The sequence below is a fragment of the Pezoporus wallicus genome, unplaced genomic scaffold (genome assembly GCF_028554395.1).
Source record: "Pezoporus wallicus isolate ANWC-B61680 ecotype Strahan unplaced genomic scaffold, APGP_CSIRO_Pwel_v1 scaffold_3294, whole genome shotgun sequence".
In the NCBI taxonomy this organism is placed as follows: Eukaryota; Metazoa; Chordata; class Aves; order Psittaciformes; family Psittacidae; genus Pezoporus; species Pezoporus wallicus.
In genome coordinates, this window is record NW_026635478.1 from 3,844,407 (window position 1) to 3,859,284 (window position 14,878).

General features: G+C 40.2%; 1 protein-coding gene across 4 annotated transcripts; it reads left to right on the plus strand.

Annotated features, from left to right (window-relative positions):
- LOC130608144 (killer cell lectin-like receptor subfamily F member 1) lies at positions 1-12,475 on the plus strand. Of its 4 annotated transcripts, none has more exons than XM_057425856.1 (8): positions 1-198; positions 1,396-1,596; positions 7,494-7,571; positions 8,706-8,804; positions 9,569-9,709; positions 10,619-10,770; positions 11,459-11,571; positions 12,228-12,475. In XM_057425856.1, the coding sequence occupies exons 2-8, from the start codon at positions 1,515-1,517 to the stop codon at positions 12,358-12,360; spliced, it is 798 nt and encodes a 265-aa protein (XP_057281839.1). In that variant the 5' UTR covers positions 1-198; positions 1,396-1,514; the 3' UTR covers positions 12,361-12,475. The 4 variants fall into 4 exon arrangements, with proteins under 4 accessions (XP_057281839.1, XP_057281866.1, XP_057281847.1 ...); XM_057425864.1 differs by lacking the exon at positions 1-198 and adding an exon at positions 1,115-1,187; XM_057425883.1 differs by lacking the exon at positions 7,494-7,571.
- Positions 12,476-14,878: the final 2,403 nt, after the last annotated feature.

Sequence of the window (14,878 nt, forward strand, 5' to 3'; positions counted from 1 at the left end):
GTAAAGGATGGTGAGAAGTTCAGGGGGAAGCAATGGAAACTGATTCAATCAGAAGACAAAAGCTCTGTTTCATGTTAGGACCAGTGACACGGCTGGTGTGTAGTTGCCATGAAACAAACCTTATTGGTATCCAGTTAACAGTATCCACATCTGCATACTGATCACTTTGTGGCTGATGGTAAAGGAACAAAAATTTAGGTACGGTGCATATAAATTGTACCTGAGTGGCACTTCTGAGTAATCTGTTCCATGATTGTCAAGGGCTCTTTTTTTTTTTTTCCTTAAACCTTTTGTTTCTGCATTTAACATTGTTACCAATGCTGAGAGTAGGAAGGAAAAGATCAGTAACAGGTCACAAAACCAAACATTATTTTTTGTTCGAATCCAGAGCGTTGAAGGCCTATTGTATGTAACAGAAAACGTGAGTAGACTATATCACAGAACAAACATTATTTTCAGTTGACCCATGTAGGTTTGTAGAGCCTATCTGCATCAAAATCTAAAGGAATTTTCTAGGTGGGAATAAACCACAAACCCAGTAATGTAGCTCTTAGCAGAGAAAGTCTGGACTGTGCATGCACAGGGCTCCATGTCTGTGTGTTCTGAAATGTGGTTTTAGGTTTTAGAAGGGCTTTAATTCAAATCTGTGGGTTTTTTTTTTTTTGCTGTTTTTGTTTGCTTGTTTTTTCCTCCAAAATAGAAGACAATACCACTGCCATGAAAATAGCCTGCAGCAAACACATGGATCATGAACAAGGAGTTAAAGGCAACTCAGGCTTTCTGCCTGTAGAGTTTCTGATTCAAGCAGGGGATAGCTCAAGCAAGTTAGGAAGAGTGGCTCTAGTCTGGTCGTAACTACTCTTACACCGAAATATTGAAACAAAATTAGTTTTAATTTGATTTTAAATTAAATTTTATGCATCATTAACATAATCCAAATTCAGTTGTTAAACCATTATAGCACTTGTTGGATAGAGCAGGTATAAATTTGAGTTACATTTTTGTAGCTTTAACCATGGTTGCAGTTACATTAGCCCCAAAACATCTTGTACTGATATATATCTTGTTTATCTTCCTTTTAGGTGAATAGGCTATGTAAGATCATGCATACAAGCATAATACATCCACAACACAGACTGTACTGCTTCAGCCGTTCTCGTGAGAACCAGCAAAGCTTTTGTACCTGTGTAAGTCTGGGTTTGGATATTCCTTAGAAACCTGGCTCTGCTTTGGCCAAAAAGATTTTTTTTTTATATTAATAAGAAGATTGTTTTTTAATCTTCATTTTCTCCTGTATTCTGAAGGGCAAGAAATCACACAAGAGACAGAATGGTGTCAATACACTTTGAAAGTGTGTTGAAAGATGTAACTTCCTTCCTTTTATCTGTTTCTCAGCCTTCCTCAGAGCCATAGCACAGTGTCTGTATACTTCTGGAGGCAGGCAAAGCTAATACAGGATGCAACTTACTATATTAAACCAGCTCTTTCCATAAGACAGAGGGACTTACTCATCAATGGCAGGTGATATCACATATGCAGACGTGGCAATGCTACCGAGGGAAAGACCACACGTTCCTTCTCAGACATCAGTTCCAGGTAAAATACCTAATCAGCTCTTGTGCACACACTGTCTTCTCTCAAGTGCTCTCTTTCTCTCTTTTTAATTTTTAGAATTATCTATGGGTAATATTAGAAGAATGCTATAAAATGCTGCATGCAAAAGGGTGAAAATTCGCAAGTGGTGGAAGAGATACTCATGAGATACCGATTGGCAAAGCTACTCCTCAGTCACTATCGCTACAGAGTAGTGTCTTGGTTCTGGCCATTATTTCAAGTAACAGTATGCAAAACAAAAACTGGATATTTTTGAATAATGAGCATAATCTCTTTCCTTTTTTTTTTTGGTTTTTTTTTTCTCTTTTTAAATCAGATCTATGCATTTTATAATGTCTTCATGGAAAAAGAGTAGAACATTATCTAGTAAATCAGAAAGCTAGTGGCAGTGCAGTCACTATCACTGAAGGAAGTACTGAATGATTCCTAAAACCCTCCTGCTCTTCCTCTTTAATTTTCCAGTAGTGATTTTCCTAAAACCACATTATCAATCTGTGATCACTTCATATATTTGTAAAAGACTACAAAGGATTAAGTCAGTATTCAGGGAAAAGAGATGATTTTTGTTTTTTTAAGAGCTAAGATTTCCACTACTTGGAAAAAAGAAATTAATTCACAAAAGCATTTTGTCAAAATTCTGGATCACAGCTAATATGAATAACAGCTTCTCACTATGAGCATTTAATTACTTAAAGAAACAATATTGTGTGATGAGCATTTCTAGAAGATGTTCTGCTTACAATGTAGATTAATAGTGATGATGGTGTTCTGAATGCATGTACTTTTTAGTGCAAGGTGTCCCTGCCCATGGAGGGGGTTGGAACTAGATGATCTTAAGGTCCTTTCCAACCCTAACTATCCTGTGATTCTATGATTCTACCATAGAATATGATTCCATATGATTCTTCCCCCCCATCATGAAAAGGATGGGGGCAGAGGGGGAAAATTATATTTTTACAAGACGTGTATCTAAAAAATAAAAGTTCACTTAATTATATACCTAACATAAAGTACTACCTTAGACTGTATGTTTATGCATCCATGGATGTTGTTTGTACTCCCATAACCTGTACAACACAAACCACAGAGGGTTTGCCTAGAATTTTACCCAGTTTCTAAGAAGACATCAAATCTTGATTTGAAGACATCAAAGTATGTCCCTTGATCATGCTGTCTGAAGGAAAAACTTCAATTTAAATAGGCTAGGCTTTAATTTCCAATTCAAGTTCTCATTAACATCTAGATAGTTCTTGTTAAGACTTTATCAGATAGCTTTTGGCACTCGGTATATTCTCACATGAAGTTACTGGCCACAGTAATAAAGTAATTTCTCAGTGTTCTTTTGCTTTCAAGTCTTTCATTCTAGCTTTCTGAAGTTTTTCTGGTCATTCTCCAGTGTTTCCATCTCCTACCAAAATACGGGCACTAGAGATGCACCCAGTATTTCCACAAGTCGCAGTTATTCTGTCTCAGTTACACAGAGACAAAAGTATCTTAAATAATCCTTCCTTCACTGTTTATAATGCCTGGTGTCTCCTTGCCCTTTCTCTCTCCCCACCTTTGTCTGCTTATACTAAAACACGGTTTGTTTGACAGGGCTTGAACTTACAGGGCTATCATTATGGCTGGCTTTTTTTTTTTTTATTGTTTGTTAACCTTCCTGTTATTTTGGATTTTATTAGCAATTATTTTTCTACTTTGACACAAATGGAAAAAGCACCAAATAGTATTAAGCAATATTGGACTTCATATAAGCATAGAACATGCTAGAAATACCTCCCTGATGACAATTCTTTCTCTGTCTTCATCATTAACATACATTAACATGACTTTTATCACTATTAAAACAGACAAGAACTTGAGCCATATCATCATGCTTTAAAAATGCAAATGAACAATTCCAGTTCCTTGATGTTTTAAAACTGACTGAAATTCACACATAGTCATCCAGGTGGTGAGTGTTCTTTTATGACAAGAAATTCTTGTAAAAGAAAAGAGTAACTTTCAGGAAGAAAGGGAGAAAATGGATTTTTTCCACAGAATAAGTTCTGTAATTTTTAAATACTTGGTATGAAATTCAGGAAATAATCCTGAAATGTGATGGACATGTTGAGCAATATTCATAAAACAGACTTAAGCTCAGTGTAAGTACAGCAGTGGTTAGTGTTAAGATTCCCCACTGCATAGTAATGACTCCCTGAGATGCCCTGCAGCTCTTTACACCTAACGGAGGAGAGTCCGGGATCCTAGCATGGTGAGCAATGAACTGCCCAAAGTGGCTGCATAATAGGATAGAGCAATGACAGAAGGTGCTGCTCGGTCAACCATTTCTGGGAATTAGATTCTTCTCTAGGAGCTAGAAGGTGCTCTCTCCTACATTGACTGGGCTCAAAGCTGCTTCAGACAGGACAGCATCCACATGCCAAACACACTTATGGCATGTCCCACTGTTCATGAAGAGGTTTCAATGCTTCCTCCTTTGGAATGGGAATTTGAATCTGATCCTCAAAGTGAGGATTCTCAGCTCCAAGGTGGGAGCTGTGGCAAGCATCACAAGCTCTCCCTTTGGCACTGTCTCTACGACACATTGAAATGCCTGCTGGAGAATGGCTCATACCCACATCCCTACCTTTGCCAGATTTTTTGCCGGTGTTGCTCTTGGCCAGGGATATCTGCCTTTCTTGCAAAAAAACAGAAGCGGCTTCAAGATGAGCATGAGGGAAAGCACTGCATAGGGGGTAAAATTGTCACCATGGAGGAGGGAGGGAGGGCTGGATTTAAACACCACTGCAGATTCAGCAGATGAATGCTCTGAGTAGCAGATTCCCAGACTTTAGGCAAGATCACAAGGCTATCAGAAAGTAGAATGTGCCCAGCTCCTCCTGGCTGCACTTTGTGTAAGTTAGGCTGTAAACTGCATACTGGAGTAGATACCAAAAACTATGAGTGGGGAGCATAGGTAATTTACCTTGCTAACATGTAGCTTCTGTCAAGATCTGGTACACATGAAAGGTAAACATGAGGGAACCTGAATTTCTGCCAAGGTTTCTAGTAGTTGAGTAGGTGTTTTAAATATGTAAAATTTGGATTTGAGAATAAAAGTCTCTTTATAGATCATATTTTCTGTTTTTCCCTATCCATGCTAAAGGGATTTGGTTTGGTCAAGTTACAGAGTTTCTGTTCTTATCTCAAAATCTATTCAATGTATTTTCATGGAATCATAGAATCAACTAGGTTGGAAAAGACCTTTAAGATCATCAAGTCTTGTGAGGGTACAGAAAAGTGATATAAAAATCACTGGTGGCATAATTGCAAAACATGCATAGATTCGCAATATAATGCCAAGGAAAGCTCACTCACTGAAATCTATAGAGTGGGAAAACTGTGTTAAATAATGTTTAACACAATGTATCAATAAAAAATGTCTGCAGCTCCCAGTTTGGGAGGCTGCACCCAGAAAAGGGGTCAAAATGGATTTGTTGTGATCCTGTTCCAATGAGAAGATCCATACCAGATTGTTGCACAACCAGTTGGACTTCAGGTGTGAGTCAGGTGCTCTGAATTACAAGGACAAGGTGATTTTTGGATGCTCTACTAGAGCAGGTTGAGGAGGAGTTAGTACTTGGTACTATCTGTGAACATGCTTTGGTGGGCTAGCAAGTGCTTCAGAACAGATGTTCAAAAGTAGAAAAGTGTTACAAAAATGCAAACAAAGATAATTACAGACTGGAAATCCATCTTCTAATGAAAGACTCAAGTTCCTAGTTTACTCAAGAATAATTTGAGAGTTACTTCATTATGATTTATAAATGATTACCTATAAGACCTTTCCTCTAGCAGAAAAACAAACCAAGAAGAGTTCAACTCCATTCTCAAAGTAGCCCATGAATAGTTGTAGGCTGCTATTAGTTCTCCCCTTAGCTTCTTGTTCCCCTCCCTACCATCCTCAGCCTGTCCAATCCTTGACCAGGCTCACTCTCTGTTGGACCCTCTCCAGTTTCCCCCAGGTCCATCCAGAATGGAGTGGACCACATCTGGACACAGTGTTCCAGGTGTGGCTGCAGCAGGAGCAAGTGGAGCAGCACAGGAACTTCCCCTCCTTTGCAAGCCAGAGGTCTCTTAACTCAGCCCCGCTGGTGGCTTGCATGATCTGTAACGATGAGGGTGCATTGTGGGCTCACACTCAACCTGATGTCCAGTGAAACCCAAGAGCCTGGTGTCTGTAAAGCCTGACACTTCTGAGTGACTGACCTGACAGAAGCATTCCCTGTCTGCACATTCACCACGTATAACCTTCCAGTAAATAGAGATGTCTTTCTGCACTTGAAAATTTGCATATAGAAATAAAGTGAAATTTCAGTATAAGTAAGTGACAGAGATCTCCACCTAATACCAGGGCTACCTGTTGCTAAACTAGGTAAGGGAGCATAAGCATCCGGTAAAATTAAGTTTATGTGGTATTTTAAAAATGCTGCCTTCTGAGGACTTGACATTCAGATGCCCATGTGCCAATACACACCATGATAGAAGTAATCCTTTTTTTTCAATATTCAGTTCATGTGGATAATAATTTCTTTTTCATACAGTCTGAGAGATGTTATTTAAAGGAATGGATCTTTATTTGAGAGAGAAAATACTTAGTAACAGGAGCAGATTTTCTAAAGTACATATTTTATAAGAAGTGTCTCCATTTATAAGGCTCGTGCACTGAAAAGTTTGAAAGTCCTAACTGTTGCTTGAAAAATAGTTACACTCTAAGAAGAAAAACTTTTATAAGCATTTCTTTTGAGAGCAGTTACTTATCCATGCAGGTAAATAGAACTTACACACTTCTGCAATTCATTGAACTAATAAATTGCAATAAAGCAAGCAGCAAAGTGTACTAGGTCAGGTTCTCTAAACCACAGAACAGCTTACCTGTATGAATAAATCTTATTTGCCTCAGGTCCTCACTATTTTTCTTACTGCAAAACCTCAACACACTTCAGTAATTCTCATATCAAAAACTACCTCATTTAACAGAGTAAGACCCTCTTCTTCCAAGTTTTTCCCTGATCAGTGAGATTTTACACAACACAAATTGCTTGCTTTGTTTTAAAAGCCCCAGTGATCACAAACTAAGACTGTAGCATGAAGCTTATTCTTGATTCAGATTGGTAAAATTTCACCATTTATGAAATCAAGATCAGTCTACCAAAGGTCCAAATACCATCTATAAAACCAGGGAGTAGCTGTACAAAATACCCCAATAAAACAGAATTTTAAATGTTTTCATAAAGAATCTAACTCACACCATGCTGTTTTAATAGCTTTTTTTTTGTTGTTGCTTTGGCAATGTGCACCTGGAAATGGTATCTTCAACCACCAGATCCCTTCCTCTGCTATTACAGGCATCACATAATATCCCAGCGTAAACATTCACAAGTCAGGAATGCCCCCAGGAGTCACCTTGCTGCAGAAACATTTCTCTGAGTGGCAGTTTTCCCTTTGGGACCTACCTGGTCCACAAAGGGGTCATGGCTGTTAAGTCCCTATGATATCTCCTGAGGTGGCTTAGCAACAATGGAATATTTGTGATGGATAGTACCCAGGTCTTACCCATCTTTTAGCCTGTCTGCCTGCCTCCTGGTCCAGCCATACAGGACACAAGTCGTTCAAGCAGAGATTATGGAGGAGGCTTTTAGTTACTTCCTGGCAGCAGCAGGAAATGATCAGTCATCATCTCAACTGATTTTTCCTAAAAGAAAATGCTGAACTAGCAGCTATGGAAACACATGCCCCTTTTTATGCAGACTAGGTCTTCTGTGTAATTCTTTACTGTTTCTCCAGTTAATGGCTTGTACAACCACAAATGTCAGCATTTCCCTACTCCTTAACAGGAAACATGATCACATATGCTGAACTGCGTGTGAAGATGAAACCCAAAAGGAGCAGCAGATCAGAGACTTCCGCTTCTGGTAGTGTGCTATTTTGTTTGGCCGTTGGTTACTAACTATAGATGTAATCTTTCCTATTACCCAACAGTAAAAGTTGTTATCAAAGAGTCTTTACATACAATCTCTCGATAAAGAAGTGATTTATCACTTAATAAGGTTTCTTTTTTCTTTTCCTGGGTTCTCAGATAATACATTTACCCTATAAAAATAATATTGAAAGAGATTTTAAAAATAATTTTTAAAAATGCCTTTGTGCCCTACATTGAAAATTTAGCGAAGGAAAGTAAAATTCCACAGATTTTAGGAGCCCTGCTGTTAAGTTTCTCTGCAGGAACAGTAACAGGGACACCTTTGGCTTTGGAAGTAGTGTAATACCCAGCTCCCCATGTGCAGTTAGTGTGCTGATGGACTGCCAGCCTCCCTGTATTGAAGGACATGTTGCAGGCAAGATCAGGCCCCCAGAAAGCTGCAAGGGAACATTACAAAACATATCTCAGGCAGCTGGAGAGTGGGGGAGTTGCCTATCTATCTCATGCAGGCAAGGTCAGGAAAACAGCAGTATGAAAGTGCAACCCTGTGGCTTGTGGAAATAGCACCATGACCTCAAATTTCCTCAGGCTCTGCCTCTTCCTGAGTGATTCACTCTCACAAGCTGACGAGTGTCAAACAGCTGGAGAGACGCTTGTCAGATGTACTTCACTGTGCTATGGTGTCAGTATGTGTTGTGTTGTCTTTTCAGTGAATTCAGGTAAGTTAGCTTTCAGGCAGGTTAACACAAGAGAGTGCAGCCAGAGAGGAGCAATGTACCACAGACCATCCCCGATGCTTTCCCTGAACTGCTCTGCAGGGTCTTGCCAGGTGTGGGTGGGTGGGTGGCAGAAGGCAATGCCTGAGAAAATTAACTCAGAGGAGAGAGAGTGAATTCTTAATAGAGTGATTGATTGAAAATCACTTGCTCTATCTGACCAAATGATCTTTCAGTTTCACTTGCATGTATGTAAAATGGATGCAAATTCTTAATGAGTAAAATGTCCCTGCATGCTTGCAAACGGCAGACTGATCTCTCTCTTGCTTCCACGTAAGAAACTCACATAGATAAAGGCAGTGTTAACAGTGCAAAGACCTAAAGCCACTTTTCTTCCCACTTCCCTCCAGGCTGGCAACACAGGCGCTCAGCCTGGTTCTACATGGCACTGGTCCTGGGAGCCCTTGTGCTTGTCCTCCTAGGTGTCATAGCTGTACTAGCCAAGCAACGTGAGTAGATCTTTTGTCTCTTCATTGCATACATGGTGAAACCTCAAAGGCAGAGTCACACCAAAAGAGAAATTCCCTTAGTGTTGCATGAAAGGTGTCAAGTTATACACAAATGCAGGAAAATAAATGTGGCTTTCTACTTGCTACCTGTCATTTAACATATATTGTGCAGCTGAGGTGGAGTTGCTGCAGTCTACCTTGTCATCAGCGATGCTGAAAAGTGTAGAAGGTTTCAAATCATTATGACAATCAAAACATTTGCACTTCCTGACTTAGAAGTTAAAACTTGCATCTATAATGCTACTTTGAGACCATTTTGCTTAATTTCTTTGTAGGTTTGAACAAATGAAATAAAACCCAGACTCAGATAATTTCATTTAATGAGACTTCCCTGGTACTAGTAATATCATAATCCATAGCATGCTTCAGCTGTACAAGAACTGTTCCAGAGGGATATTCATCTCATAAGAGAAGAGAGTTTAAGAAAACTTCAGAAAACACATTCCTTCCAACTGTCCCTAAAATCTCACCAAAATATTGTGTATTCTTTATGTAATGATAAACTTTCTATACTGTCCGTATTATTTAGCAGCTACACCCTTTGCCAGGGTATGGCAGTATACACAGAATACACACACTGAGTATGCTTATAACTGAGTGCTACCCCCCAGTGTATATGTACATACACATATCCTCATATTCACACAGTATAAGACTAAATTTCCTTGACCCTGTTGCTAACCATTATCTCTTTTTTGTTCAAGTTTTGAAGTGCAGAGCAAGCAAATCAGAAAGTTTGTCCCATATTGGTGTAAATAGCACTGGCAATCACACCTCCTCAGAGAAGACTGTCTTGGCAGTGCTCCTGAAATGGCTCATGGAGGAACTGTGTGAAGATGGACAGGGTGAGGAAAGTTAGTCCTTTCCCAGCACAGAGGATGTGTTGGGTGCACAATTCTGTTGTCTCTGTTCCTGTTTCTCTGACACTCTGCAGTTTTTGGTGACTCACTGATTCTACCCAGGGAACATGGCATTCTGCACAGAAGTGATGACAGGATCTGAATTAACAGTTTATGACAATAGTTTTGATCCTCTTTTGGTATAAATACTTTCTGGTACTTTCTTTACATTTATTTCTGCCAGGAGCTTCTGTCAGAAATGCTGTATCTTGTAGATCCTCCCATTGTTCGGGAAAACACCTTTCAGACAGTAATTGCAATAAGTGGGAGGTAATTTCCTATCCTTTTGCAAGGATCAGGAAGGGGAAGAATTTGTGGTCTTTCTATTGTGGATCTATTATTTGCTATCAAATACCAATCCTTTTCTAAGAACTGATTGTAACTGCGTTGCTTGTAAACATTAAAGGAAATAATGGGGGATGTTCTTTCTCCAGCTCCATGGACACGGTTTGGATAAGCACCTGTGCTTTCTGGTCACATCATGTGTCAAATCCACACACTCCACATCACACAGTGTCTCCTCAGAGGGACTGCATGTGGGGAGATGAAAAGTGTCTTGTCAGCCTTCTATGTACTTCCTGCTGATGCTCTCCACCGGGCAGGTGCCCAGGGAGGTGGAGAGCCCAGTGATGCGCAATGGGAGTGCAGAAGCACGTAGCACCATGGCAAGGGAGTGGGAGTTTGAGCAGAGGAATGGCACTGGAGCCTTCAAATATCTCTCTACACCCAGTGAACATAGGCTTGGGAATGGGGACAGGCTGCTTTCATGCTACCCAGGCACATGAACATAAAATGCTACAAGGCAAATGGAACAAGTCACTCTGCGAGCTAACTGTTCCCTTTCTCCACTCACAGGAAGAACATGCGAGCTGTGTCCTCCTGGGTGGCAACTGCACAGGAGCAGATGTTACTACTTCTCTGAGGAGGCTGTAAGCTGGGATGATAGCCAGAAAAACTGTCTGGCCAGGAAATCCCAGCTTCTTGTTATTGAAGATGAAATTGAAATGGTGAGTCTTTCAGCAGCCCTAAAATTGTGCAATGGGTATCTGCCTTAGCCAAACATTTCACCAGGTGAACATAGGCCAAATGTCAGGTGTACATGCAGGCAAGTGAGAGCCCCATCACGTGCAAAGCATCTGACTCTCCACAGACAGGAGCTTGTTTTGAGAGTGTCAAGAGAGTAGAGCTAAAGAGGAGAGGCACAAGAGATGCAAGGGTAGAAACCAGAGTACTTTTGACCAGGAGGAGGAAATGGCAGGGAATTCCCACCCATTTCCATTAGTTGGCTCTGGGAAGAGAGGTCTGATTCAACCACTAAATGAGAATACAAACAGCCAGACCTGTTTCTCATTTTCCTTTGAGAAAAGTAGCTGAATGGCTCTTCTGAGAAACTCAGAATTCCCTGAGGAACAGGTCTCACCCTAAAGCCCAGGCTTTGCAACCTGGCTCATCAGGGTGAGGAGCATCACTGAGGGGTTTTTTGAAGCTAGTTAACCTGAGCGCCAACTGGGATTAAAACTGTGGCTGGTCACATGCGTATGGGCCATTGTAATGGGCTGCTTTGCCACAGCTGGATTCCTGCCGTTGCTCTCCATGTGAAGGACTACATGAAAAGCTGTGCATGAGATAGGATCGTGACTTGGGCACAGCAGAAACGCTCTACTGTTGGATAACATGCTTCTGCTTGTTCCACAGGAATTCATAGACAATAAAGAGAAAGATACCAAATATATCTGGATTGGCTTGAAGATTCCAGAAATGAAGAAACAATGGAGTTCAGTTGAAGACCCTGGAGTAAAAGAAAACAGGTCATGATTTGTGTGTGTGTGCTGTCTTTGGCAATAGCAAAAGTATAGTACTTTGCATGGAAATTCAACTCTGAATCCAAGCTACTTTCCCAAAGCACAGATCTAGTCCTACAGCGTCAGGCACCTATTCAGGGTCTATTTCACAGCCAGTTCCAGCTTGTCTGGGTCCTGCTGGGCATCTTTGGAAACATCTGGTTTTTGCCTGCAAGACCAACCACAGTCACAATTCATGTATGTATGAATGTAGAGGGACATTAACACACACTTCTCCCACTGATATCGCTATCAACAGACTCAACTGACTTTACAGACCATATATTGACCACCTCTGTTGAAAGTGATGCCTGTCACATAGCATGGATGCTAGGATCTGTGCAGCAGATCTCTTACCATTACAGTTTATCACCATGGCTGCATGTGGAGTCTTTCTTTATCCTTCTTACACTAATGTTCCTGAGCATACATCCCTCAGCAGCCTGCAGTCATCTCTGCTGTGGATGCTCATCCCACCGATGCATGGCTGTTGAGGAACTGGGCTTCAGCAGGTTACAGACTGGGTACCACACAAACCCCTCACTCAGAGTATCATCAATATTTTTATTCGGTACTGAATTTAAAGCTGTCAACTCATTGCATTCCTTTTGTTCTCTCACCAGGAAAGCTATAAAGAGAATTGAGACTGACAAGAACTGTGCTGTTTACAGAAGAAAAAACATGATCCAAGTAGATAACTGCCAGACTTTAAAGAAGTGGATCTGTAAGAAGAATGCAACTTTGTTGGTGCTTTGAGCCAAATCATAGAATCACAGAATAGTTTGGGTTGGAAAGGACCTTAAAATCATCTAGTTCCAACCCCCAATCATCAGCCAACAGGCAGAGCTTTCTCTCAGAAGACCCATTTTACTGATAAAACAACATGTGATGTAAATAATTAAGAGATTTCCACAGAAATCTGTATTTTGCTGTTCTGTGATCCCTAAGACTTTTGTTTGGATGCAAACAGGGAACTCGGAAGCTGCCAGGTGCCTGTGTGAAGGTCATGCAACAGGACTGCACATCAGCATGTCTGGATCTGGGGGTGCTGAGCCTTCTCACAGACAGTCACTGGCAGCAGTTGCCTCTGGGAAAAGGCAAGGGAGAAGAGGTACTCATGTGAAGATGAGCACTGTGCACCTGAACTGTGTGATGCGCAAGAAATTAGAAGCTGAATTCTTACTCATTTCCTAGAATTTATGCAATAATTTCAGGGCCAGTCAACGGGAGATTCTAAATTTCCAGAGTTTTACTATAATTTCATGTACTTTTTACCTTAACCATATGGGATTAGTTGTGTTTGGAGGAAAGAGAGCAAAACAAAATCTAGCATTAAAATCCAAGCTGCAACTCTGCCACAACTGCACAGACTGGAATTAGAGTCTTTGTTAACAATGAGAGAGAGAAACAAGTCCAACATGGCTTTTGAAATTTAAAGCATTTATCTCATCTTTGCTGTGATACACACAATTAAAGGCAGCTGCAGTTTCCCAGGCACATTGTCTCATACCTGCACTAGATGTGTAGTGTCCCTGTGGAGGGATGTGGTTAATGTCTAGCAACTTGTGATGAGTAACCAACATACATGCTTGCTTGCACATGAGCTCTTGGTATAAAGTCCTATGGCTTTTGCATGCAAATGACTGCAGCTATGGAACAAAACGAGCAATATGGTAAGACCTAGAGACTGACACCTCTCCATCTGCACACATTGATGGGCAACATTGCACTTAACAGAGGTGCTAGGACAGAGATGCTAGGAAGGTAGTAGGCATGTATAAGTGAGAGTTAAAAAGGCATAAGAGATCTTCAGTGAAAGAGATACCAAGCACAGTCTGCTGTGTTCCACTGGCACAGCACAATGGATCTTCATTACTTTGGGGCTACAGATTGAACAGTACAGTATCTTCAGGGTGGCTGACTTCTTTTCAAATGAATAAACAACACAGAATTACTCCCTCCAGAATGCAGCATCACCAGCTAAAGACTCATTTGAAAAACTGGTTTTCTCATGTTAAAAAAAAAACAGTGAAAAATCCCCCAAATTCAGTGCAGCATGTGTTTGGGGAAAAGGAGTGGTTTGTTTATTCTAAACAGACAAGCAAAGGCAAGGGAAGAGCCTGAAATGAGTAAGATATATCTATCTATCTACAGTATACATATCTGTCCATACGTATTTTTACATAGATATATTCCAGTTGAGGAAATATAACTTCAAGGTACTTAAAGCATATCCTTCACCACTGAACTGCTGGTTTTATGGCAGATGTTTCTTGAGCCATGCTGAATTAACAAGAAAAACTTAAAACTCCCGAGCTGCCTTCTCTCTAATTGGTTTTGGTGTTTAGGTTTTAACAATATTCATGAAACATCTAGTATTTGAGCAATCTCTGTTACTAACATAATTAAACATGTTTTTGCAGGGCCTTAGGAAGCTCTTACTGACATTTTAAACAGTCACTAGGTCTTGAGTAATTCCACCAATTAAAAAAAAAGAAATGGTCACTGAAGTACTTCATCAAACCCTACTCTGAGTAAAGTTAGATCATTAGTTCTCGACCCTTCATTTCTTAGCATGACAGACTTTGGATACTGAAGAAGATGCTAACTGCACCCCTTAAGATTACAACAGAGCTTTCATTATAACCTACTGTGCTCACAGTTGCTCCAAAACCTCTTTTAAGAACCAAAATTTCCCTTTTTTTGGACTCTACCTATAGACGACACTGATGGAAAAGAAATGCAAAAGTGATGTTATTTTGTAGTTAAAGGCAACATTCAGGTAAATCAGTTCATTAAGAAAGGCTAAGACACAACATGGTACATGAATACTCCTTATCCCTTACGATTTCCACTGATTCTGTGAAATGTACCTCTAGTATGCCCCTAATGCAAATATTTAGAAAACCTTACAAGAACAAACGCAGAAAATTCCACCTTTCCCTCCAAGGTTACTGTAGTTTGTGCGTTTCTCTATGTACATTTCAGCACAGTTTCCACAGGAGTACTTCAGCATTTCAGTTACATGCTTTTGTTAAAAGTCTGACACATTCTGAAACATGAAAGTGTGTCAGAAGCGTTAGAAAGTAAGATGCTCTCTTCTTTGGGTGAAATGTCTTGTCTCCTGTTAATGCCAACATTATGACTGAAGATCTTTTCATATTCAAAACCTGAACTTTTTTGCTTTAGTCTGGTGATTTTCTTTTCCCCCATATGGTACCTGAGCTAAAAAAATACTGTTAATGGCACCATACTAAGACACAAACCACTGTAA